This window comes from Orycteropus afer, unplaced genomic scaffold, assembly GCF_000298275.1.
Source record: "Orycteropus afer afer isolate SDZICR_OR568_19922 unplaced genomic scaffold, OryAfe1.0 scaffold00049, whole genome shotgun sequence".
NCBI classification, from domain to species: Eukaryota; Metazoa; Chordata; class Mammalia; order Tubulidentata; family Orycteropodidae; genus Orycteropus; species Orycteropus afer.
The window spans coordinates 6216374-6240051 of record NW_006921636.1 but is presented as its reverse complement, the minus strand read 5'-3'; the positions used below and the strand labels follow the sequence as shown (position 1 = coordinate 6240051).

Genomic DNA, 23678 nt, shown 5'->3' with positions numbered 1-23678 from the left:
GAGGCGACTCTGACTCATGGTAACCCTATGGGACAGAGAATTGCCCCATAGGCTTTCCAAACCTGTAATATCTACAGAAGTTGACTGCCTCATCTTTCTCCCACAGAGTGGCTGGGGGGTTTGAACCACTGACCTTTTGGCTAGTATCTGAGAACTTAATCACTGTGCCACCAGCGATGTGTCCTACCTGCCCTCCTGCCAGCACCCTTTCACTCCACTATATTGTATCTTGGTAGGTCCAAGGGCACATTAGCAGGGCTTCTACAGCATGTGGCAATGGTGGCGCTGATGGGGCAAACTGTTCACTGAAATGTTGGTCGTTTAAGTTCACCCAGACATGCCATGGGAGAAAGGTCTGCCAGTCTGCTTCCGAAAAGTCACAACCTTGAAAACTCCTGGAACAGTTCTACTCTGCACATGGAGTCTCTGTGAGCTGGAATCAACAGGATGGCAACTGTTTGGTTCTTTCTGACCGCGTGCTCCAGGATGCTGTGTGCACATTGCCTACTGGGAAGAAGAGGCTTTGCAGCCAGGAGCTAAGGTGGAGGAAGGCTGAGAGTCAGGGGCCTCCTCTCTGGCCTCCACCTCACTGTGTGACCCTGGGCAAGCTGCTTGCCGCACCTGCGTGGAGAAAGGTCAGCTGCGGTGTCTCAAAGGCCTCTACATGCCACCTTTACAAGAGAAGGGATGGGACTCCCCCAGGGGGCATGGTCTTGTGGGGACTAGAGTCCTGGTTCTTTGTTTCCCAAGTACTAGGTTCACTGCGAGGTTCAGACAAACCCCTTCACTTCTCTACTCCTGGCTCATTTTACACCGTGACTGAGCAGAACTTACACACAGTCGAGGGCTCAGGTTTAAGTGCAGTTCAATCCCTTTTCTCAGATGGACACACCTGTCTGACCACCCTCAGGTAAACACACAGACTCTAGATGTATACAGAACAAAGGGGTCGGCAACATTTTCTTTAAAGGGCCGGATGACAGATATTTTGGGCTCTGTAGGTCAGACAGTCTCTTAAAACTAGTCAGCTCTGCTGAGATGGGCCAGGCTGTGTTCTGATGATACTTGTTTACAAGTGCTTTTGCTCCTCGGACCCTAGCTTGCCGAACCTCTGACACAGAACACTTCCAGCTCTGGCAGGCTGCCTTGTGTCACCATTGTCCTCACTCCCCTGCTCCAGGCAACCACTGGTCCACTTTCCTTTACTGTGGACGGGCTCTGCCTGTTCTAGAACTTCATGTGGCCTGTGATCTTTCGGGTCTGGCTTCTTTCTCTCGTCATGCTTCTAGAGTCATCCATGCAGCTGAGGAAGAGGAGTAACTTTACAGCAGAGACACCTGACAAACGCCACCTCTGGCAGGTGATCAAGGCAGGGCTTCGGACTAGTTATTCCTAGTTCAGTCATGGCCTAGGAAGTGAAAACAGAATGGACTCCAATTTGTAAAACATGGGTGAACTGAACAATGAACAGAATGGGCAAAGCTACAGGTCAACACCCTGCTACAAATTTCTTCCTCTTAGAAAACAAGGGCAGCATGCCCACTGCATGGCAACCAAATCTCTTGACAGGCAGAGTTGGAGACAGCAGTGTACAGCTCAAAGATGGCAGCCAACTGCACCACTTTAAATGTCACAGATGTGTGACGTTTAAATGTGTGTTGCTCTCCACAGTCCTGGCACTAATCCTATCCCCTGCAGCAGGCTCCTGAAAGGGTTCACTAGGCCTCTTCCAAGTCTGCCATTCTAGAACTTCATCCTGTAATTTTTCCCATCCAGTTATTCCACTGTACCCAAATTTCAAAAATTTAAATTTTAAAAATTTGGATCTGTTCTGATTTCACTCCATTAGCCATGAATGGGTGAGTTCAAAGCTCTGGGTCAAGGCCAAAGGCAACAGTCATAAATTATGCTGATTTTTTATGATGTGATGAAAATGGCACTTTACCTTTGAGGTATTCCTCCCCAAAACCCATAACCCCAGCCATGAGAAAACCCCCAGGCAAATTCTGATAAAGGGGCAGCCTACAAAATACCTGACCAGTTCTCAAAATCACCAAGGGCATCAAAAACAAGGACAGACTGAGAAAACTGTCACAGCCAAAAGGCGCCTAAGGAGACAAGACAGCTCAATGTAATGTCATAACCTGGATGAGATCCTGGGGCAGAAAAGGACATTAGGTAAAAGGAGAATGTGGAGGACATTGGGCTGAGTGAAATCAGTCAATCACAGGAGGACAAATATTGCATTAGTCCATTATTGTAAAATTCAAGGAAAGGTTTATCTATGGAAGGAAATTTTCTTTGTTGGTTACCAGGGGTGGGAGGGGAGGGGAAGGAACGCAGATAAGTAGAGACAAGTATTGATTTGGGTGAAGAGAAGGGCAATGTACCAAATGTGAGTGATCAACACAGTGGCATTGAGGAAGAGGAAGATAGCGAGAGGTACAGGGAGGTACAGACAGGAAAGATGAACCCTTTTGCACACACAGTACTGCACTGTCAGTTAAGAGAAACACTGGTATACAGGTGGATAGATGGGTGGACAGGCTGAACTATTAGGTATATCTATGAAGCAGGGAGTGCGCCCATGACCATGTATAGGGTTGGCAGATAATGTTTCTACAAGTGTATTTATATGTTCTGTAAGAATTCCCAGGTGTATAGTAGAGTTGACAAGAAGCAAGGTTGTAGTCACTACTTGTCCACAGCCAGCTACCCAGAAGGAACAAGTAGTTGGACCTGTGGGCTTAGGACCATGGTCGCAGGGGACATTAAGCTCAATTGGCATAACATACTACACAAAAACATTGTTCCACCTCCTACTCTGGCGAGTAGCGACTGGGATCTTAAAAGCTTGCAAGTAGCCATCTAGATGCAACAATGGGTCTCTCCTCGTCCAGAGCAAAGAAGAGTAAAGAAAACCAAAGACACATAGAAACAATTAGCCCAAGCAATTGGTACACCATGCAATCCTCAGCCTACATGACTATGAGACCAGAAGAACTAGATGGTGCCCGGCTACCACTGTCAACCAGTCGGAGGGGGATCTATGTAAGAGATCCTGGATAGAGAGGGAGAACAATGTGGAACAAAAATCAAAATCATTAAAAAAAAAAAAAAAAAAAAAAAAAAAAAAAAAAAAAAAAAAAAGGGACTAGGTTTGCTGGTCTGATAGAGCCTGATGGAACCCCTGAAACTATGGCCCCTAACTGCCCTTCAGGTCTGGAATTGAGCCCACACCTGTGGCTTCCAGCCCAATAAAAGAGAGGAATATGAGCTAAACATTTACCTGAGGTAGATACACTCCTTGGAGAGAACAATCTTGGGAGAAATAAGGGCTGTGTATGCATAGGGAGACAGCTCAGGGGGCAGGAGTGCATGCAGGGAAGGACACAGGGAAGAGTTAACTGTTGGGAGGAAGTGGGAGGGGAGCTGTGCATTGTGGTAAATTATGGTCAGTGTCATGAGACAAAGTGTATGTGAGCTGCTATATGGAAAGTGAATTTGCTCTGTAAACTTTCACCTAAATCACACACACAAAAAAGCACATTAGATAAAAGTAAAAGGAATCTGAATAAATTATGGACTTTAAAACCCACTGTTGTTGAGTTGATTCTGACTCACAGTGACCCTACAGGTCAAAGAACTGCCCCAGATGGTTTCTGAGGCTATAATGTTTATGGGAGCAGAATGCCTCATCTTTCTCTGGCAGAGTGGCTGGTGGGTTCAAACTGCTGACATTTCTGTTAGCAGCCAAGCGCTAAACCAAAGCACCACCAGGGCTCCTTAAGGTCCATACTTCAGGTAACAGTAATGTATACAAATAAAAACCAAGCTCACTGCCATCGACTTGATTCCGACTCATAGAGACCCCCATAGAGTTTCCAAAGCTGTCAATCTTTATGGAAGTAGACTGCCTCATCGTTCTCCCATGAAGCAGTTGGTGGATTCGAACCACAGCCCTTTTGGTTAGCAGCCCAATGCTGTAAACACAGTGCCACTAGAGCTACTGAATAATGATCAGCATTAATAGTAATAATGTATCAACGACCATAATGGAACTTGTTACATTAATTCTAACAAATGTACACACCAGTAAGATGTTAGTAACAGGAAATGGAGGGGAGGGGATACATGGATGTGCTCTGTCCTAGGGCTCAATTTTCCTGTACATCTAAACCTGCCCTAGAAGTCTATTTTTAAACAAAGTGTATTCTCTCATTTCACCTCCACAGTTGCAGGCTCCACTACCACATCCCGACTTCCCAGAGGAAAAAACGGAAACCCTGAGGGTTAGGACCACCCCAGGTCACATGGTGGAAGGGACAAGTCAGGGCTGGTGGTGAGTGGCAAGGGACCACTGCTATGGTCCTTCCTGATGATGCGCTGAGCCTCTGGCAAGTGAGGATGTTAATAGTGCTTATCTTAGAGGAGCCCTAGTGGTGCAATAATTAAGTGCTTGGCTGGTAATCAAGGGGTTGGCGGTTTGAATGTACCCAGCAGCTCCAAATTAGAAAGACCTGGTGATCCGCTCCTGTACAGATTACAGCCTGGCATAACACACCACACACACACGGTTCCACTCCTGGTCTGGTGAGTAGTGACTAGGATCTTAAAAGCTTACAAGCAGCCATCTAGATGCAACAATGGGTCTCTTCCTTGTCCAGAGGAAAGAAGAATGAAGAAAACCAAAGACACATGGAAACAATTAGTCCAAGGGACTGGTACACCATAAGATCCTTGGTGTTTATGACTATGAGACCAAAAGAACTAGATGGTGCTCGGCTACCACTGTCAACCACTCAGGGGGGATCCATGTAGGAAATCCTGGATAGAGAGGGAGAACAATGTGGACCAAACTCAAAATCGTAAGAAAAAAAGAGACCAGGTTTGCTGGTCTGATAGAGTCTGGTAGAACCCCTGAGACTATGGCCCCTAGCTGCCCTTCAGGTCTGGAACTGAACCCATTCCTGTGGCTTCCAGACAAACAAAAGACGGGCATATAAGCTAAACATTTACATTGGGTAGATACACTCCTTGGAGATATCAATCATGGGAGAATAGAAGGGCTATGGATTCACAGGGAGACAGCTTGTGGGGCAGGAGTGCATGGGAGGGAGGGATACAGGGACGAGGTGGCTATGGGGAGGAAGTAGGAGGGGAGCTGTTGCATTGTGGTAAATTGTAGTCAATGTCATGAGACGAAGTGTATGCGAACTGCTGTGTGGAGAGTGAATTTGCTCTGCAAACTTTCACCCAAATCACAATTAAAAAAAAAAAAAGATTACAGCCTAGGAAATCCTATGGGGCAGTTCTTATTGTTAATGGGGTAGTTATGAGTAGGAACTGACTGGAAGGCACCTAAAGACATTATTTCTTTAGAAGCAGCTCCTCCTACCTTTTTAAGACTAGTTAGGATTAGCAGCTAAGTGAGTAATCATATCTGCTTATAGCTTCTTCAAAGGAGCTCTGATGGTGCAACAGTTAAGAGCTCGGCTGCTAACTGAAAGGTCAGGTGGTTGGAATCCACCCAGTGGGTTTTTGAGAGAAAGAACTGGAAATCTTCCCATAAAGATTACAGCACTGAAAACCCCACAAGGCAGTTCTACTGTCACATGGAGTCGCTATGAGTCAGAAATGACAACAGGACCTAACAACATCTCACTCAACCTGCAGCAGGTTAATGGGGGGGACTGCAGGGCACGAGCTCAGCACGGGCCCAGGAAGCACACATGGCGTAGACTGTCCTTCGGAGTGTCAGCGACTCGCTCTTCTCTGAGCCTCAGTCCTGTCAACTGACCTGCTCCTGGCCTTCTGGGGCCACTGGGCAGGGAGGGATATGCTCTGGACAGTTGTCAGGAACTATTTTAGGGAGAAGGCGCCCCTCCCACCCTCCAGGAGGAAACAGCCCCGTGATTCCCGGGCCTCTGCAGTGGCCATCTCTCCAGCAGGGAGGCCAGGCCCCAGGCTGGCTGCCCGAGATTCTAATGGAGACAAGAGTGGCAGAGGCGGGCACACAGAAGCTTCTTTGTCCCAGCTCTTGTGGTGGCGGCTGGCACTGTCTCACCTCGGGGGCGGCTGGGCCTGGTCACCACCCCGCTCTGAGGAACACTAAGATAGGGCAGAGGTGGGGGCTGACAAGTTCTAGGCTGCTCTGACTCACCAGTGACCCAGAAGCAGTCCCAGGGTCCCCTGGGGGCTCTGCTTCTTCACCCAGCTGGGACTTTTTGCCCTGCCCACCTACAGGCCTGGTGCAGACATCATGAGTGGCTGAGAGACACAGTGGACACTGCCAAGGGTGAGTCCACAAGTTCTGCTCACAAATGGTCTGGGTTCAAATCATGACTTGACCATCTTTGGGCTCAGAACCAAATCCAGACTCCCAAGACTTAACTTTCAAGGCTGGGTATGACGTGAGGCCCCACCACCTCTCTGGCCTCGTACCTTACCTTTGTACTGGATACCCTCACCTCTGCCAGTTTGCCAGAGAACTCCTACTCACCCTTCAAGGTCCAACTCATAAGCCCCCACACTTTCCTTCAACTTTCCCCAAGTGGAACAAATACCGCAGGGCTCCCACGAGGGCTGTCGTTCATTTACAAGACTGTGCTTGTCAAAGACACTACAATGACCTCCATGTGGCCAAATCCAGGGGTTTCTTTGCTATGGCCATTTTCTGGTCTGCTTGGTGGCTGTTCCTAATTGATCCCAACTCTTCTGGAAACACATTCTCCTCTTGGCCTTTGCAAGCCCCCCCCATGGTGATCCCCCTGACCACAAGGCACTCACCCCTGGGAGTGCCCCGCCGGCCCCAGGGCTTCAAACACCATTCCGGCATCCTCCTGACTTCCAGATTTCTATGTCTGGCTGCATCTCTCAAACTCCAGGTGGTATTTCCAACTTCTTGCCTGACACCTCCCCTTGGCTCTCCAGCAGCCATCTTTGTCACCTCCCTCAAGCTTGCCCTAACACCCCATCTCTGTTAATGGCAGCCTCCTCCTGGGACTCATCTCTGCCCCCCACCACTTCCACATCCCCCACGGCAGCACATTCTGGCAGCTTGTCTTTCGGATTCCATCCCAAACAAGATGTATTACCACATCCCCTGCCCATCCTTGCCTGCTCCTCCCTGCCCTTCTCCACCCCAACCACCCTCCCTGTGGGGACTCCCAGATGGCTTCTCCCAGCATGGAGAATAAAACCAGTAAGACCTCAAGTCTGAACCATAGCCTTCAAGTCCCTAATCATCTACTCTCACTGCCTTTCTTCTTTCTAAGCCAAGAAACATGGCTAATCTTGCCACCTCTTTTTTTTTTTTTAAATTTTGATTTGGGTAAAAGTTTACAGAGCAAGTTCACTTTCCATACAGAAGTTCACATACACTTTGTCTCATGACATTGACTATAATTTACCACAATGCAACAGCGCCCCACCCACTTCCTCCCCATAGTTACCTCTTCCCTGTGCCCTTCCCTCCATGCACTTCTGCCCCCTGAGCTATGTCCCTGTGCATACACAGCCCTTCCATTCTCCCAGGATTTATCTCTCCAAGGAGTGTATCTATCTAGTGTATATGTTCACCTGATATGCCCGTCTTTTGTTTGGCTGGAAGCCACAGGAGTGGGTTCAATTCCAGACCTGAAGGGCAGTTAAGGGCCATAGTCTCAGTGGTTCCATCAGGCTCTATCAGACCAGCAGACCTGGTCCATTTTTATTTTTCTCAAAATGATTTTGAGTTTCCACATTATTCTCCCACTCTATCCAGGATCTCCTATATAGATCCCTCCCCAAGTGGTTGACAGTGGTAGCTGGGCACTATTTAGTTCTTCTGGTTTCATAGTCATATAGGCTGAGGATCGCATGGTGTACAGTCGCTTGGACTAATTGTTTCCATGAATCTTTGGTTTTATTAATTCTTCATTATTCTGGATGAGGAGAGAACCATCGTTGTATCTAGATGGCTGCTTGCAAGCTTTTAAGATCCCAGTTGCTACTTGCCAAAGTAGGAGGTGGATCAATGTTTTGTGTAGTATGGTATGCCAGTTGAGCCTGATGTCCTCTGTGACCATGGTCCCGAGCCCACAGGTCCAACTACTCGCTCCACCTGGGTAGCTGGCTGTGCCCAAGAAGTAACTACAACCTTGTCCCTTATCAGCTCTATTACATACCTGGGAATTCTTGCAGAACATAGCAATACACTTGTAGAAACATTGTCTGCCAGCCCTGTACATGGTCTTGGGCACACCCCCCCCCACACACACATATCCCACTGCTCTTCTGAACCACCACCAACCGCTCTCCTGTTTGATTAATTTCTCCAGCCACAATGGCCTCCTCTCTATTCCCCTGATGCAGGAGATGTGTTCCAGCCTCAGGACCTCTGCACCTGCTGTTTCTGCTACATCCCTCCCTAGATGTCTGCACGGCCCTCTTCCTCACCTCCTTCAGGTCTCCAATGAGATCAATATCCCCTCCTCACAGCTCCTCCCTGACCCTCTCTCTACTTCACTATCGGGGCCCTTATCTTGATATTGCTTCCAGCATTGCATCATGTAGGTCTGTGTTTATTAACTGGGCACCTTTCCAGGTCTCTGCCCTTCCTGGCTTCCAAAGCCTGCCCGAGGCACTGGAACCTGTGAGGAGATAGTAAGGGCCCAGGGCTGGGCTCAGCAGGCTGGCACAGCGCCCACGGTGCCTGTGAGTTAACACACAAATCCGGGCAGCTACTTAAACCGATCAGGGACTGTGCAAACACCACTATCAGGGAGCTGTCTGCTTTTATCAACCAAGAGGCAAAGGTGTGAGATGGGGAGGCAATACCACAGTGAGCTCAGCAGAGAGATGTGCTGGGCTGGGGGCTAGAAGCACAGGCCCCAACAGACCTGCTTAGGACACCCACCCTCCAGCTCACACAGGTTCTGACCTTGCCAATCCTCAGCCCAAGCCAGCCCTGCTGCCTGTAGCACCCTATCCTGCCTATGTTAACCGGAGGCCAGACAGCTTTGGTGTGGGGTGTTGAGGTTCAGGAGCCAAGCAGGTCTAGATGTGCAACCTCAGATGCTTTGATGCCCAGGTGAGGGCCACTAGGCAAGTCATTTGGCTTTTCCGAGGACAGTGCTCAAAATACCTTCACTAGTTTGCCATGAGAAGTTAAAGTGCCCAGCATGGGACCTGGCACATAGTAGGTGCTCATAAAGTCTCCACTGTTACACTGACCAGTGAGGCTGAAGGTCCAAGCTTTGGTCAGTGGCCTGAGAGCAGTGTCCCCTCCCTGCCTGAATTCAGTCACTGACTGAACATTCACGAGCCCCTACTATGCGCTCAGCACTTAGATCACCTGCATCTTGCCCTCTTGACAGTCCCAGGAGGGAGGACTACAGTCATCCTCATTTACAGATATGGATAACGAGGATCAGAGACACAAAGATACTTGCCCAAGGGCATGTGGCCAGGAAGCAGGGAAGCTGAGACCGAATGAGGGTTTGCAGGGGCCGTAACCAGCCCCAAATGAGGTGCCAAGTGTCTCTATTCCTGCTCTTGAAGGTGGTGCTCAGAGGCTGAGAGGCTGGAGGTGCAGGTCTGACGCACCCTGGGGGTGGGGGAGGCTTGCCTGGCTCGCAGGCAGTGGATAGTTTAGCCTCCCTCCCTTCCCGCTGATCCAGCCCTCGCCCATCCCACCCAGACCCAGATGGTGCAATTAGCCAGGCAAGCACTATTGGCTCAGGCAGCCAGAATGCTTTTAACGAGATTGTGGGAGCTGAACACTCCTTCCAAGACGGCTGCGAACCCAGGCTGGGGGAGGGGATTCGTACCGACACCGGGGATAGAGAGGAGGGTGTTGCACGGAAAGGAAGGAGACTGAGTCACCCAGCGCCTGGGAGAGGCAACAGTGAGCTAAGAACTGCATTGTGCGTCCGGCTTGAAGTCTAACTCTGAGTGGTCTGTTCCTTCTCTCTGAGCATCAGTTCCTCATCTGAAAAATGATGACACTCTTCAACTTACATTCCAGGTTGTATGTAGATTGTTGAGAACTCACCAATGGCAACATCCTGCGGATACTGATACACTGTACCTCACTGATTCACTCACTCACTGAGCACTACTGTATGCCAGGCCTTGTGCTTGGTGATGGGGACACAGCACAGAACAAAAGTGACAAAATCCCTGCCCCCTTGTAGCTGATGTTTGATTTGGGGGAGACAAAATGAACCAATTAAGACATATATTGTATAACAGAGTGGGTGAGAGGTAGCCTATGACTATAGAGGGCTGCTATTTTTGGAGGCGGAATCCAGGAAGGCCTCCCTGAAGAGGTGACCTTTAAGCAGACAACTGGATGAGAGATGGCACCTGGGTATGTCTGCAAAAGGAGCATTCCAGGCAGAGGGAATAGCATATGCCAAGGTCCTGAGGTGAGAGTGTGCTCCCAGCCCATGCTAGAGGCTCAGTGAGGAGGCCAGGGTGGTGGAAGTGGGATGATCCAGGGCCAAAGTGTTGGGAGAGGGTCTGAGGGGAGCAGGGGCCAGGCCACACAGGGCCTTGGAGGCCATGCTGAAGAGCTGGCATTTGATTCTAGTACAGGCTTCAAAGCAGGGGAGTGACGTGATCTGCTTAGGTTCTAATAGGATCTCTCTGGCTGCGTGTGGAGAATGGACAGCAAGGTGGAAGCAGAGAGCCCTGGGGAGAGGTTCCGGCAACAGTCCAGGTGGAGAGGACGGTGCTGAACCTGGGACCAGGTGGAGAGGATGGTGCTGAACCGAGTGGGGCAGGAAGGGGCAAGAAGTGGCTGAATTGTGGATGTGTTTTCAAAGTAGAGCCAACAGGGTTTACTGATGGTTTGGATGTGGAACGAGAGGGAGAAAGCAGGGGAGGAGAGAGAGAGAGAATGCTGCTCAGGTTTTGGACCAAGCAACAGGAGAGGTGGACGTGCCATCAACTGAGATGGACGAGCAGAGTTCTCATATCGTGAAACCTTCATGCATGAACACACATATGCACACACACACACATCTGAGAAGCACTGATACCAGCTCGGCCCTGTGCTCCTGGGGGAACTGAGGCAGGCAGCAGGGCCCCGGACACTCACCCACGCCCAGCATGACAAGGGGTGTGTGCTCCCAGTGGGCCAGCAGCAGGAGGTGGACCAAGTTGTGGGCGATGAGGCCGAAGCACAGAACCACGCAGCACCACTCCTGGAAGCGCTTGCCTGGGGGGAGAGGAGGGCAGAGTGAGTGCCAGGTGGGGCGGCGGCCGGGCTCTTCAATGGTACTCTGGGTCTGCGGATCTGGGGCTCTAACCCACAGGCCAAGCTCACAGCATGGAATCGCGCTGCCACGAGCCCCCAACCCACCCATTTCACAGATGATGTTACTGAGCTCCAGAGAAGAGAAAAGGCCTGCCTACGGTCAAACACCAGGACCGACTACTTACTTTGCTTGGAGCCTTGGTGGTGCGATAGTTAAGCACTTAGCTGCTAATCAAAAGGATGGTGGTTCAAACCTACCCAGCCCCTCCACTGGAAAAAGACCTGATGATCTATTCCTGTAGAGACTGCAGCCTATGAGCTTGGGGGATGTTATGCTGAGTGAAATAAGTCAATCACAGAAGGCCAAATACTGTATTAGCCGACTACTGTAACAAGTCAAGGAAAGGTTTATATATGGAAGGAAACTTTCTTTGTCCATTACCAGGGGTGGGGGGAGGGAACACTGCAAAAAAAAAAAAAAAGCACTGACCCATGTCCTGTATTTCACTGTACATAAATTACATCTCAATACAACGTATTAAAAAAAAAAAAAAAAAGACGACGACGACTGGAGCCTAGAAGACCCTATTAGGTAGTTCTGCTGTCACTCGGGGTCACTAGGAGTTGAACTCTACTCAATGGCACCCAGGGAGCTCTGGTAGTGTAGTGCCTAAGGCATCTGACTGCAAACCAGAAGGTTGGAGGTTCAAACCCACCAGCCACTCCTCAGAAGGAAGGTTGGGCAATCTACTTCCGAAGCGATACTGCCTGGGAAACCCAAGGAGGGGTCGCTGTGAGTCAGATCCGACTCAACAGCATATAACAACAACGGCACCCAACAAGCATAAAATGAAAACCTGGGGCCCCGTGTTCAAAGTTATTTAAGATTTACTATCCTTTATATTTTGTTATGTCATTACTATGAATTTCAAGATGATAATCCAAAAACTCAAACCATTGTCACTGGTTTTGATTCATAGTGACCCTAGAGGACAGAGAATTACCCAACAGGGTTTCCATGGCTATAATATTTACAGAAGCAGACTGCAAAGTGGCTAGGAGATATGAACCTCCAACCTTTTGGTTGGCAGCTGAGTGCTTTAAGCACTGTGCCACCGAGGCTCCTTAAGATGACAACAGCAGAGCATTAAACCAAGCTCGGGCCCTTCTGAGCACAGGGCTCATGCCCAAGAAGCAGGCCTCGCACGCACCACTTCTTTTGCAGCCAAGACAAGAACGCTGGTCTCCCAGGCCCCTTTGGGTTTTCTCCGGAGACACTCGGGACGTGAATGAGCTGCTTTTTTTAACCTGCCTCTTCAGAGCCTCATCTGTCCCCCTTTCCTGGGTGATTACTTGGAGGTGGAGGCTACAAACAGCCTTTGATACCAGAGGCTCAGACCTGGCCCTCCCTCCAGGGAGCAGGGCTCCAGGCCGGTGAGTCAGGAATTTGTAGAGAAACAAGGCCTCGGGCACCACTTCCAGGAGTCCTGTCAGGTGCAAGGGGTCTCGGAGTGAGACAGAGGGAAGACAAGGCAGTGCCAAGGAGGGTCTGAAGCTCTCAGGCCTCCAGGGGCTGGGCTGGTGGGGACCGCAGACACTGGCAAGTGGGCCATCGGCACGAGGGCCAGGGAGGCAGCTCAGGATTCTCAAGAGAAGCCGGAAACCTACATTTGGTGTGAAATCTCCCATTCAAATGTTTTCTCACATTGTAACAGACAGTGAGGATGAACTGGCTTATTCACTGCAGCTTTGTTTGAGGTGTCAGAACCCTGGAAACACCCAGAGTATCCGTTGCCTGGGGCCCAGCCAAATTCATCATGGTCCCCTGGCAGCTTTGTGACTGGGAAAGGGCTGGGCAGCATGCAGGGGTGGCCAGGCTGGAGGGCGGGTGCCCAAATGCAGGCCGGCAGTCATTTATGTAAAAATGGGAAACAGAAACAACAGAGACCACGGAGCTCAGGCTGGCCGTTTGCCGACTCCCTTTTGGATTTCTGAAAGTGCTGCCATATTAAAATTTTCACTTTTAAATTCAAATTTTAAACAGGAAAATGAAAGATAAAACACCATGTGGATGCCACAGAACGCCTCTCCCCTTGGGACTGGGCCCCTGGAATACTGGTTTACCAGGAAGCTGGTCCCAAGGGTGTGGAAGACCCTTTAATGGCAATAATGTTATTATTAGTGTTGAATATCTACTGGGCAGTTGCTGTGTGCCGGGTATTCTAGCATCCCCATTTCACAGCTGAGAAAACTGAGAGTCAGAGCGGTCAAGGAGCTAGCCAAGTGAGTCAGCCAAGATGAAGATCCCATGGCCAGTGGGACTGGCTCTCAAGCCCTGCTGCTTCAGGGTCCCTCTCTCCCTTCCCCACCACCCTTACTGCCCCAATGACATTCTTGGGTCAAGAGGCCAGTCCCATCTTAAAAAAGTGTGGCTGGACAGGTTCCTGTGACTGGTTAATGACTGGTGGGGTGAGGGCCAGAGCAGGTACGGAGTCTGTCCTCTCTTCTCTGCAGCTTTGCAGGTGCCGTTTCCTCCGACTTCTCTGCACCTGGCTGACTCCAACACCGCTCCTGCAGATTTCAACTGGGATGCCATTCCCTCCAGGAAGCCATCCATTGTGCCTCCTCTGACCCTGTGTTCCCCAGTGTGGGGCCTGTCACTGCCTGTATAACCTCCGTGTCATTGCCTGTGTAACAAATGTCTTCTTGACCTGAGTGTGAATGTGGGGTGGGGGGCTCAGGGCCCACAGGACTACGGCAGGCTCACTCACAGGCCCCTGGTATGCAGCTGATACTCAATAAATGCTTGTGGAATGGAAAATTTCTGACTGCAGTCCTAAGGGAAGAGACCAGAACTTGCCTCTGGGTGTCCTTCATCAAAGTGCCTTGGGGAAGGACATGGTAGGTTCCTACTTTTCCTGATAGGGAAACTGAGGCTCAGAAGGAGAGGGCTGTGTCCAGCCCCACAGCAGCAAGCTGCAGACACAGGACCTGAGCTCCTGACCTGCCCTGAACCAGAACATTCCCCACCCAGTATAAAGACCAAGGCTTCGGGGGGAGGTATGCCCCGGGTCACATCCCCTTGGCCCACTCTGATATAGATGAGGTCCAGAGAGGGCAAAGACGTTGACAGAAGTCACACAGCAGCACAAATGGGATAAGAGCCTGCCTCCCAGTCAGGAGCTGCCTCCCTTGGACCACACAGCCCTACCGCCCCAGCAGGCCCTGCCTGCGGACACCATGACCATGGCCCACAGGGCCTTCCCCTTTTGGGTTCCTGTTTGTGGCCAGGCCTTGGGCACAGACCCGGGAAGCCCAGGGGGTGGAGGGGTGGGAAGAGTAGTGGTAGCAAAGGCAGGTCAGTCCTCCATGGGACCTATCTGCCTGCCCTCAGGGAATGTGGGCAGAGATCACAACCTAGTCATAGTAACAGTAACAAAGGTTGATGCCCACTGAGTGCATCTCACAGCAAGGAAGTTGCAAACTGGCCTAGTGGACAAGTTCTGCTCTCAGTTGTTAAAAAATATGCTATACTTCAAAAATTGGGAAATTTTACCCAAAATTCCTAGCTTCCCACTTCCCTTGGGAACACGGGGCTTTTGTCACACTAGGCCAGAGGAGTGGTAGCTGTCCCTGAGATGGGCACTCAGCTTCGCTTGCTTGGTGCTCTCCCCTTCCTGAGGTCTCAGCAGCCCTCCCTGGCAGGCCTGGCTGGGTCCCTGAAGTCATCTGAGATTGCGAGCCCTAGGGGTAGTCCCTCCCTCAATTCCGGAGTGAGGGACTGTGTGATTCCATTTTCCAGATTGAAGAAACTGAGGCTCAGAGGGCAAGAAGCAGAGGTGGGTTTGGATCCTGGGCTCATAACGGGGACATGTCAGTCTGGACACTTGGGGCTGTCCTTACTCCCACGATGGCTCAGCTCTCTCCCAGTGCCACGGAAAATGTCCCCAAAACCTCAATGTATCTCATCTGAACTCCATCTCTTTGGCATCTGCAACTTCTGCATCCTTTGGCATTTGGTTCCTTCTGCAGAGTAAGTGTGTCAATCCATTAAAAAGCACAGAGAATGATAAGCAGTGTTCCCAGAAGCTGATTACGAGCCAGACACAGCGGTGAGAATCATTCCAGTCACCTATCCCCACACCTCGTGGGCTGGGACCACTCACCCCAACTGTCAGAAAGGGCCTAGAGATGCAATGACTTGGCCAAAGTCACCCACACATCACTCAGGTCACACAGATTGTCAGCCTGCAGGGCCCATGGGGTCAGGAGGCAAAACTGGTGCAATTTACAGAGGGGTCCAGGGAGGGCAAGGGCAGTGCTTGGAGGTCCAGGCTGCCCAGCCTTGTTTCCTGAGCCCGCCCCTGGTCTGGCAGGGTTGAAAGATCTGAGATGGGATCTGGGACTTATAGGAGTGACTGACTTTTTGGCCTGAGGGAAGGGGCGATTGGGAGGACAGTGGAGGCCATGTGCCAGGCCTCATTCTTGGCTCTCAGGGGGCAGGCTGTAGTCAAAGCTTGGTGCCAGGCCCCACTCACGCCCAAAGTCCTCTGGTTCTGGTTTGTCAAAGCCAAGGCCAAGTAACCTGTATGTATCTCTAAATGGCCACTGGGAACAGGGAGACCCTCGGCCTGAGGGAGATGGGTGGCAGTAAGAGAGGTCAGGAGCCAGAGAGACAGTGGGAGACATGGAGACAGGCAGGAAAGACAAACAGCATGACTGTTGGGGGAGTTTGCAGGGAGCAACGACACAAGAGACAGAAATAGACCAGGTTGAGGGAGATGAAGAGAAAGCTCGGCCCAGAGTGTGGTAGGGCGGGATCTCTGTTTACTGGCTCCCACCAGGCCTATTTGGGGAACTGTACCCCAAGCTCCCCCTGTGTATCAGGCCGGCTCTCTCCTCCACTTGCCCCTCACTCAAGCTGTGCTGCTGACTTGAACCATTTGTCTGCCTCCCACACCCCTGACCCTGGCCAGCTCACTTTCATGGTAATGACTAAGACCAGGGCTTTCAACTGGTTTGAACCGGTTCAGTCATGGCCAACGAAGCAAAACCAGAACAGACTTGAATTTTTAAAGTTTGGGCGATCTGGAATGTTAACCGAAATGGGGAAAGTTTCAGGTCGGCACCCTGGAATGGAAAACTTGGAAGAGCCTGATGTGGGAGGCTGTGTTATTGCCAGGACTGTGGAGAGTAACATTCACTCAGGGGTATGGCTGCCCACCATCTTTGAGATGGGCACTGTTGTTTTTGACTCAGCCGATCAAGAGATTTGGTTGCTGTGCAACATACACACTGCCCTTGTTTTCTGAGAGAGAGAGATGGAATCTAGCAGGGCTTCATCCTGTACTTTTTCCTGTTCTGGTTAGCGTTCTGCTTCACCCACATTTTAAAAACCTGGGTCTGTTCGATGTTGCTTTGTCAGCCATGATTGAATCAGTTTGAAGCCCTGCTTAAGAACCCAGAAGTTGGAAGACCCCACACCTGTGTTCCGGTGCAGGCCCGCTGCTGCCCAGCTGTGCGACCCTGGACAGGTCACTGCTCCTCTCTAAGTCTCACAAAAGGTCTTAACAAAGATGGGCTGGCTGCTCATGCCATGCCAGGTTCTGTCAACAACCAAACAGGCACCCCCTGGTCTTGCTGACCTTCCTGTCAAGGGGGCACCAACAGAGCACATGCCAGCCTGACCCTGGCTGGGGCAGCTCTTAGGAAGAACACGTGTGGGCGGGGGCTAGGAGGGGTTTGGTTTCTTCCTCCATGAAATGGGGTTAAAACCAGTTGTTGGTTGGTGTTTGTGGTTGTTGTCAAGCGGATTCCAACTCACGGCAACCCCTGTTCCATAAGATTTTCAACGAAAAAACCTTTCGGAAGCAGATTGTAAGGCCCTTCTTCTGAGGTGCTTTGGGGCAGGTCTAAACAAGCAACCTTTTGGCCAAGTGCTTGACCATTTGAGCCACCCAGGGACTCCTCGGAAAGCTGTAGTGAGAAGGAAATGACAAGAGAGAGAGAAATGCCCATATTCAGCCAGTGCTTGGTAAATGCACTTGGTAAACTTCACTATCTGAAGTGCCATTATTATTGCTATCACTGTCCCGGGCCACCTCTGGCTCCAGGAATCTCAAGAATTCAGTCCTGGAACCCATGAACTTCCTCTCCTAGCCTCCTGCCCACAGGCCTCCTTGGTGTCCTCAAACACACCAGGCATGGTCCCACCTCAGGCCTTTTTATTTGCTGTTCCCCCTTGTCTTGAGACAATCCTTCCTGACTGTCCTCATGGTTCCTTCCCTCACCCCACCCCTTCAAGTCTATGCTAGTTGTCACCTGCTTGGTGAGGCTGACCCTGGCTCCTCTCTAAAACATTACTCTCTCCGGCATTTCACCTCTTTCTTCTGCTGTAAGCTCGCTCCATAGCACTTCCCACCACCTGGCCTGCGAAATATTTCACTTAGTCGTTGGGCTTGTCTGTCTTCCTACTAACACGCAATTCCATGTGTTCTGTCTTGTTACCACTTTGTCCCCACTGCCTAGCACAGAGAGTGGAACACAATACATATTGAACCTAGCCTCTCATTTTGCAGATCAGAGAGGTTAAGGTACTTCCCTAAGACCATAGAGCAAAGGGCCAGAGGTAGACAGAGTGAGGCCTATGGAGAGGAACTTGGAGGAACCAGTCAGACCTATGCCTACCTCCCCACGTTGCCCAGGTTAGGAGGATGAGGTGATAAGGCCTTGAGTGCAGGTCTATGGCACCAGAGGGAACCCACACTTTCAGATCCCCATGTGGCTGTTCTTCAGCAAGAGAGGGGCACTTGGGAAAGCTAGAACCCGGTAGAGATGTAATCAGGAACATGGAGAGGGTGATTCCTGAGGGAGGCTGGGAATGCCTAGTTATGATTTGGGCTGGTTGGAAGCAGATGGCTTGACTAGGGGGGCAGAGCTGAGCACCAAAGAAAGAAGCCTTTGAACCCTTCCCCTCAATTCTGGGGGGGAGGGGGAGGGCTAAGTCCCACAGCCAAGGTCAGACTATTGGGTTAACAATAGGGAGCACTTACTGCACACCAGGTACTGTAAGCACATGGGTGATGTGCTCTTCCCAACAACACTAAGAAGCAGGTAAACTTGACCTGTGCCCATTTCAGCGGTCAGGAGACCAAGGCTCAGTGAGAGGAAGTGGCTTGGGGCCAGGCCACATAGCTAAGTCCCAGATTAAGATGCTGGCACCAGGGAGACCAGGAGAATTTAAGCCCACAGGCTGGCTGCTTTGGAAACAGGTGAAAGACATGGTGGCAGCATGGCCAGGTGCCCAAGTCAGGTTTGCAAAACCACACACTGCACAGAATTGCAAGAACAGAAAGGTGGCTGGTGCTGGTGATCAAGAGCCGGTTGACAGAGACTCAAAGAGAGAAAGCAAACAGCCCAAGGTCGTGCAACCAGCTATGGCACTCACACCCAGGTTGCCCAGGCCAGAAAGCCTGGGGGAGGGGGAACGTGGAGAGTGGCCACCATGCCCACCCCCTGCAAGGGCTGTTTGGTGGCTGTCCCACAGCAGATGGAAAGATGTCTGAATGTTAGCAAACAAAGCTTAGTGTGATGCCAGGTAGAGGGGCCTCCAGCAGTTCCCAATCACCTGACTCATTCCCAAAGGCACTTCCTTAACCCCTGGGGACACCCAGGCTGCTGGGGCCAGGCAAAGAGATTACCCAGCTCAAGTGAGTGTAGAGGTGGTGGTGGTGGGGGGTGCTTGCTGGAGCATGAACGGTGGGCAGGGCAGGAAGTTGCCAGGGGCCTTGACCTGGGGGAAAAGGGCAGAGCCAAGGGTCTCCAAATCTGATCTGGTATGGGGAGCCTGTGGGCTCCACTTCCCTAAGTCCTGACGTTGTTGTTGTTGTTGTCATGTGCCGTGGAGTCAAACCCAACTCATAGAGACCCCTCCTTGGGTTTCCGGGGCAGTATCACTACGGAAGTAGGATTGCCCAACCTTCCTTCCAAGGAGTGGCTGGTGGGTTTGAACCGCCAGCCGTCTGGTTAGCAAGCGTCTTAGCTTAGCCACTATGCTACCAGAGCTCCCAAGTCCTGACGTTGGGGGCTGATATTTACACATGGGGGAGGGGCGAAGGCTGGAGTTGCGGTTTGTGCACGGCAGAAGTAATCCCCCGGGGAGTTTGTGATTCCCCGCCCCCCCATCTGCACGGGATTCCTGGATACCCGGTGAGGGTCGATGTCCATGTCCCCTCTCCCCCTCGACCCCCCGCAGAGCGGGGATGAGGAGGAGCAATGTGCACCTCCAATCTAGGCTTTAACGAAGAATGGGGGCTTCAGGGGAAGGACTCTGGGGCACTCTGCAACTGGGGCTTCCTGAGTTGGGGGTTCCCGGACGTTTGCAGATTTAGGGGGTTGAAGTCACTGTTTGTAGCCCACGGGCCTGGCTGGGGTGCAAGTCGGTGGTAGGGTGTGGATGCTGGATTTGGAGAACCCGGGATGGAGCATGACTTTCCAAGGGACGGAAGTAATACTTGCAGTTGAGAGAGCTGCCTCCAGCTTGAACCAGGCCTTGGGGTGCGGTCTCCAAAACTAGGGGCAATCTTTGCAGCCAGGTTGCCCCCAAGGCTAGGATCCTGGATCTGGGGTGCGCTGGGAGCTCTGTTTATAGCTCGGGACGCTGGTATGGTACTTCCTAGATCTGGGGGAGCTCACTGCAGTCAGGGAGTCTCGGGGGTGGGATTTTGCCTTGGGCTGGGAAGGGGTTCTGGGTGGGGTCCCCCGGCCTGGGGACGCTATTTGCAAGGTAGAAGGGAAGGCTGAAGTTCCACATCTGGGCCCGAGGTTGGGGTTCCGACATTAGCGACCCAGGGTGGCTGTCTGCAGCGCGTGCTGGTGACGGCAGGCCCCGCGCGGGGCACGGAGGTCCTACCTGGCGAGTAAAGCGCGGCCAGCTCGCGGGCCCCGGCGTGTTGCGCGCCCCAGCGCCGGCAAGCTGACGCTTCGTCCTCGTCGAGCTCCGGCTGCTGGCCTGGCTCGTCCTCGGCGCCCGCCATGGCCACTCGCCCGGCCCGCCCGGTGCGCTCTGCTGGCGGCGGCGGCGGCAGCAGCGGCAGGGCCGCGGAACCGCGGCGAGATCACGCCGCCCAATGATCGCCCAGAGCCGGGCGCGGCGGTGGGGCCGGCGGGGGCCTCGCCCGGCCACGCGTCACAGCCAATCGGGGTCCGCGTCGGGGAGCTGCCGGCCAATCGGCAGCTGCCGAGCCGCAGCCAACCGAGGCGCGCGGGGGGCCGAGTCGCAGCTGGCCGCAGCTGGGCGCGGAAGCGAAGGGTGGCGGCGCGTCCCCACTCGCCCGGCTCCGCCCCAGTCTCTGCTAGTTGGGGCGGAAACCCAGGGTGCGTCGGCGCGCAGCTCGGGCCTTGGTTTACCCCCCTATGCAGTGGGCCGAGGCCGTGCACCACCGGGCCTAGAAACTGGCATTTCGTCAGCACTCACTGTTAAGCGCCTACTGTGTGCAGAGACGCGAGTAGAAGGCGGCGGGCGGAGGCCAAGGACCGAGCGCGCGCTTGGTGAGCCCTTACATAGTGCCCCCAACTGGGGTGGATTTACGTTCCACTAGTTTATCACGCCCTACTGTGTGCAGGGATCTCGAGGGCCGTGAGCACGCGCACTACGCGCCAGTTCTGTGCTGTGCGCGGGAGAGGAGGAACCTCCGTCCTGCCCTCCTGGGACTCATGTTCTCCCAGGTAATGGAACAATAAACTAATGCAGATAATAAGAGTCGCTGTAAGGTTTGTCGATTGCTTAATATCTGTTGGGCCCATTGGGACCAGAGCTAGTCAAGCAGCCCTTCCTTTACTTTTATTGCCCAGTAAGGCCCTACTGACCGCCCTGCTCAAGTGGCCTCTTCCTCCCATCACTGTGACATCACTCTGTTTTGTCTTCACAGTGCTTGTCTTGGGCAAGGAGTTGGTGGGTACCTGTCTCCACCCACCAGAAAATGAACTTTTGAGGGCAGGGACTTGCTTTGTTCACAGCAGAATCCCCCATCTGGATCTGCGGCTCATAGTAGAAGCTCAGTAAATACTTCCTGCATTAGAGAAAGAGAGACAGTGTGTGTGTGTAGGTGTTTTATGTAAGGAACTAAGGCTCAGCCAAAGGCCTCCAGTAGCTCAGCAGGTACATGGTACATGACAGGGATACATGGTAATTGGTCATATAAATTCCATGCAGTGTGATCAAATGGGAGTCACCTAGAAACGGTGGAAGGACCAAAGAGGTGCTTGAGGGAAGTAGGAAGGTAAGACCCCTTCCAGAATTTCTGAGACTTCCAAGGTTTTAAGGCTCTGGATTCTTCAGCTGCTGAGTCAAGACAATTCCCCTCAAGGGCTGTTTCCTGAGTGTCCCCAGTCTGGGTGGCCACTGTCCCTAGCCAGGCCATGATGAAAGCCCCTTGGATGATAGGGGGAAGCTGGTGGGCTTGTCATTTATGAACTGCATGGTTGTATTTTCATCCCAGGAGCTTAAGGCGCTTGCCTTAGTGGGGGCTGGAGCTCAGATTCCAAAGAAACACCCTCCAGAGTTTTCTGTATGAGCTCCAGAGCCTCCAAGGGGCTGGAGACCCCCTCAGTTCACAGCACACGATGCACAATGGACAACCAGACCACTTAGAGGATGCATTTGTTTACCTTTGACTGACATGTATTTATTAAGCACCAGCCAGGGCCAGGCACTGATACAGGGACAGCAGAGAACAAGACAGAGTCCCTACTCTCCAGAGAAGTGGAGGTGAAAGTCAGGGAAGGCTGCTCAAGAAGGCGGCCTTTGAGCCAAGACCTAAAGGAAGTGAGGGAACCAGTTGTGCAAATATCTGAGAACAAGTCTTTCTAAACAGGGAATAGCAAGTGCAAAGGTCCTGAGGCAGGAATATGTTTGCCCTATTCCAGCAGTAGCCAGGAGTCCAGTGTGATGAGCTAGTTTGAGTCAGGGTTGTTGGGAGGAGATGAAATCGGAGAGGAAGGGAGAGGGGCAGATGTGATAGGGCCTTGAAAGGGATTATGAAGTCTTTGGGTCTTTTTTTTTTTTTTTTTTAATGCATTTTATTGAAATATAATTTATGTACAGTGAAATACATAAAACTAAAGTGACATGGGATGTGTTAGGCTGGGTTCTCTAGAGAAGCAAAACCAGTAAAGCTTATATAGAGAGACAGAGAAATTTATCTTAGGAAAATGGCTCACACACTTACAGAAGCTGGCAAGTCCAAAGTTCTTGGATCAGAGGTCAAGCTGGAGGCTTTTCCTGACTCATGCAGCTGCAGGGGCTAATGAGCTCAAGGTCAGCAGGCAGTATACTGGCTGTTGACTCCAACGAATGATGACTCCAAGATCTCCAGGCTGAATGGTGGATTGTTTGCTCATGGACAGTTGTAGGCAGCACAACAGAATCCCGATCCACAGAAGAGGAGAGTCTCTTTTCCCAGGATGTCCACAAATATACTGGAAGCAGTCCACACCCCTCAGGATTCCCCTTCAGTGGGCTGGCTGCTCAAAACATATACATTTGATCCCATTACGGGAACAACCCACATCACTATTGCTCAACCCACACAGCATCCTGTTCCAGCCAAGTTGACACACAGCTCCAACCATCATACAGGTCAATGCTTTTTTTTTTTTTTTTTCCTGTGTTCCCTCTCCTCCCCTCCAACTCCTGGCAACCAACAGAGAAAGTTTCCCTCCATATATAAACCTTTCCTTGACTCTCCACAACAATGAACTAATACTATATTTGTCCTTCTGTGATTGACTTATTTCACTCAGCTTAATGTCCTCCAAGTTCATCCATATTATGCAGTGTTTTGCAGACTCTACATTATTCTTTAGCGTTGCATAGCATTCCATTGTGTGTAGTTTGGTCATCCACTCTTCTGCTATAAATCTTGGAGGTAAGTCCCTTGCCAGATATGTAACTATTGGCAACTATGAATTTGTTACTGTCATTTTTAGGTGCTTTTTCATGGTGTCGATTTCTTTGTTCCATATAATTTTCTAAGCTGAGCTCGTTTTGCGTATGAGTCTTGTTATCACTTCCTTCATTGCTATTGTTTTAGTATTTGGTGAATATTTACGTTGGTCCTCTTTTTTGATGTGAAGGTTTATCATTTTTCTTTGAGGTTACCCTGTGATTTATAGTTTTCTTTCCAAGTTTAGAATAGTCTGTTCCATGGTGTAGTTGTCTTGACTTCCCCTACCATCTAGAAGTTTTGTAACGACACAGTTTTTTCCCTCTTTTTGGTTTGTAGTTGTCCTCATTTGTCAATTGATGTCTCTGGTTCCCCGTTTACAATCTTGTAGGCTTCTTTACTTTGAATACTTCTATAGCTGGGAGCTCTGGTAGCTTAGTACCTAAGGCATTTGACTGCTAACCAGAAGGCTGGTGGGACCACCAGCC

General features: G+C 51.3%; 1 protein-coding gene across 1 annotated transcript in view; it reads right to left on the bottom strand.

Annotated features, from left to right (window-relative positions):
- LOC103194895 (plasmanylethanolamine desaturase) overlaps positions 1-20280 on the bottom strand; it is a 105301-nt gene extending 85021 nt beyond the window's left edge. The window contains exons 1-2 of the mRNA XM_042780633.1: positions 20157-20280; positions 11087-11206 (exon numbers count right to left, since the gene is read on the bottom strand). Coding sequence (XP_042636567.1) covers positions 11087-11206; positions 20157-20280 — 244 coding nt within the window. The remainder of the gene's footprint in view (positions 1-11086; positions 11207-20156) is intronic.
- Positions 20281-23678: the final 3398 nt, after the last annotated feature.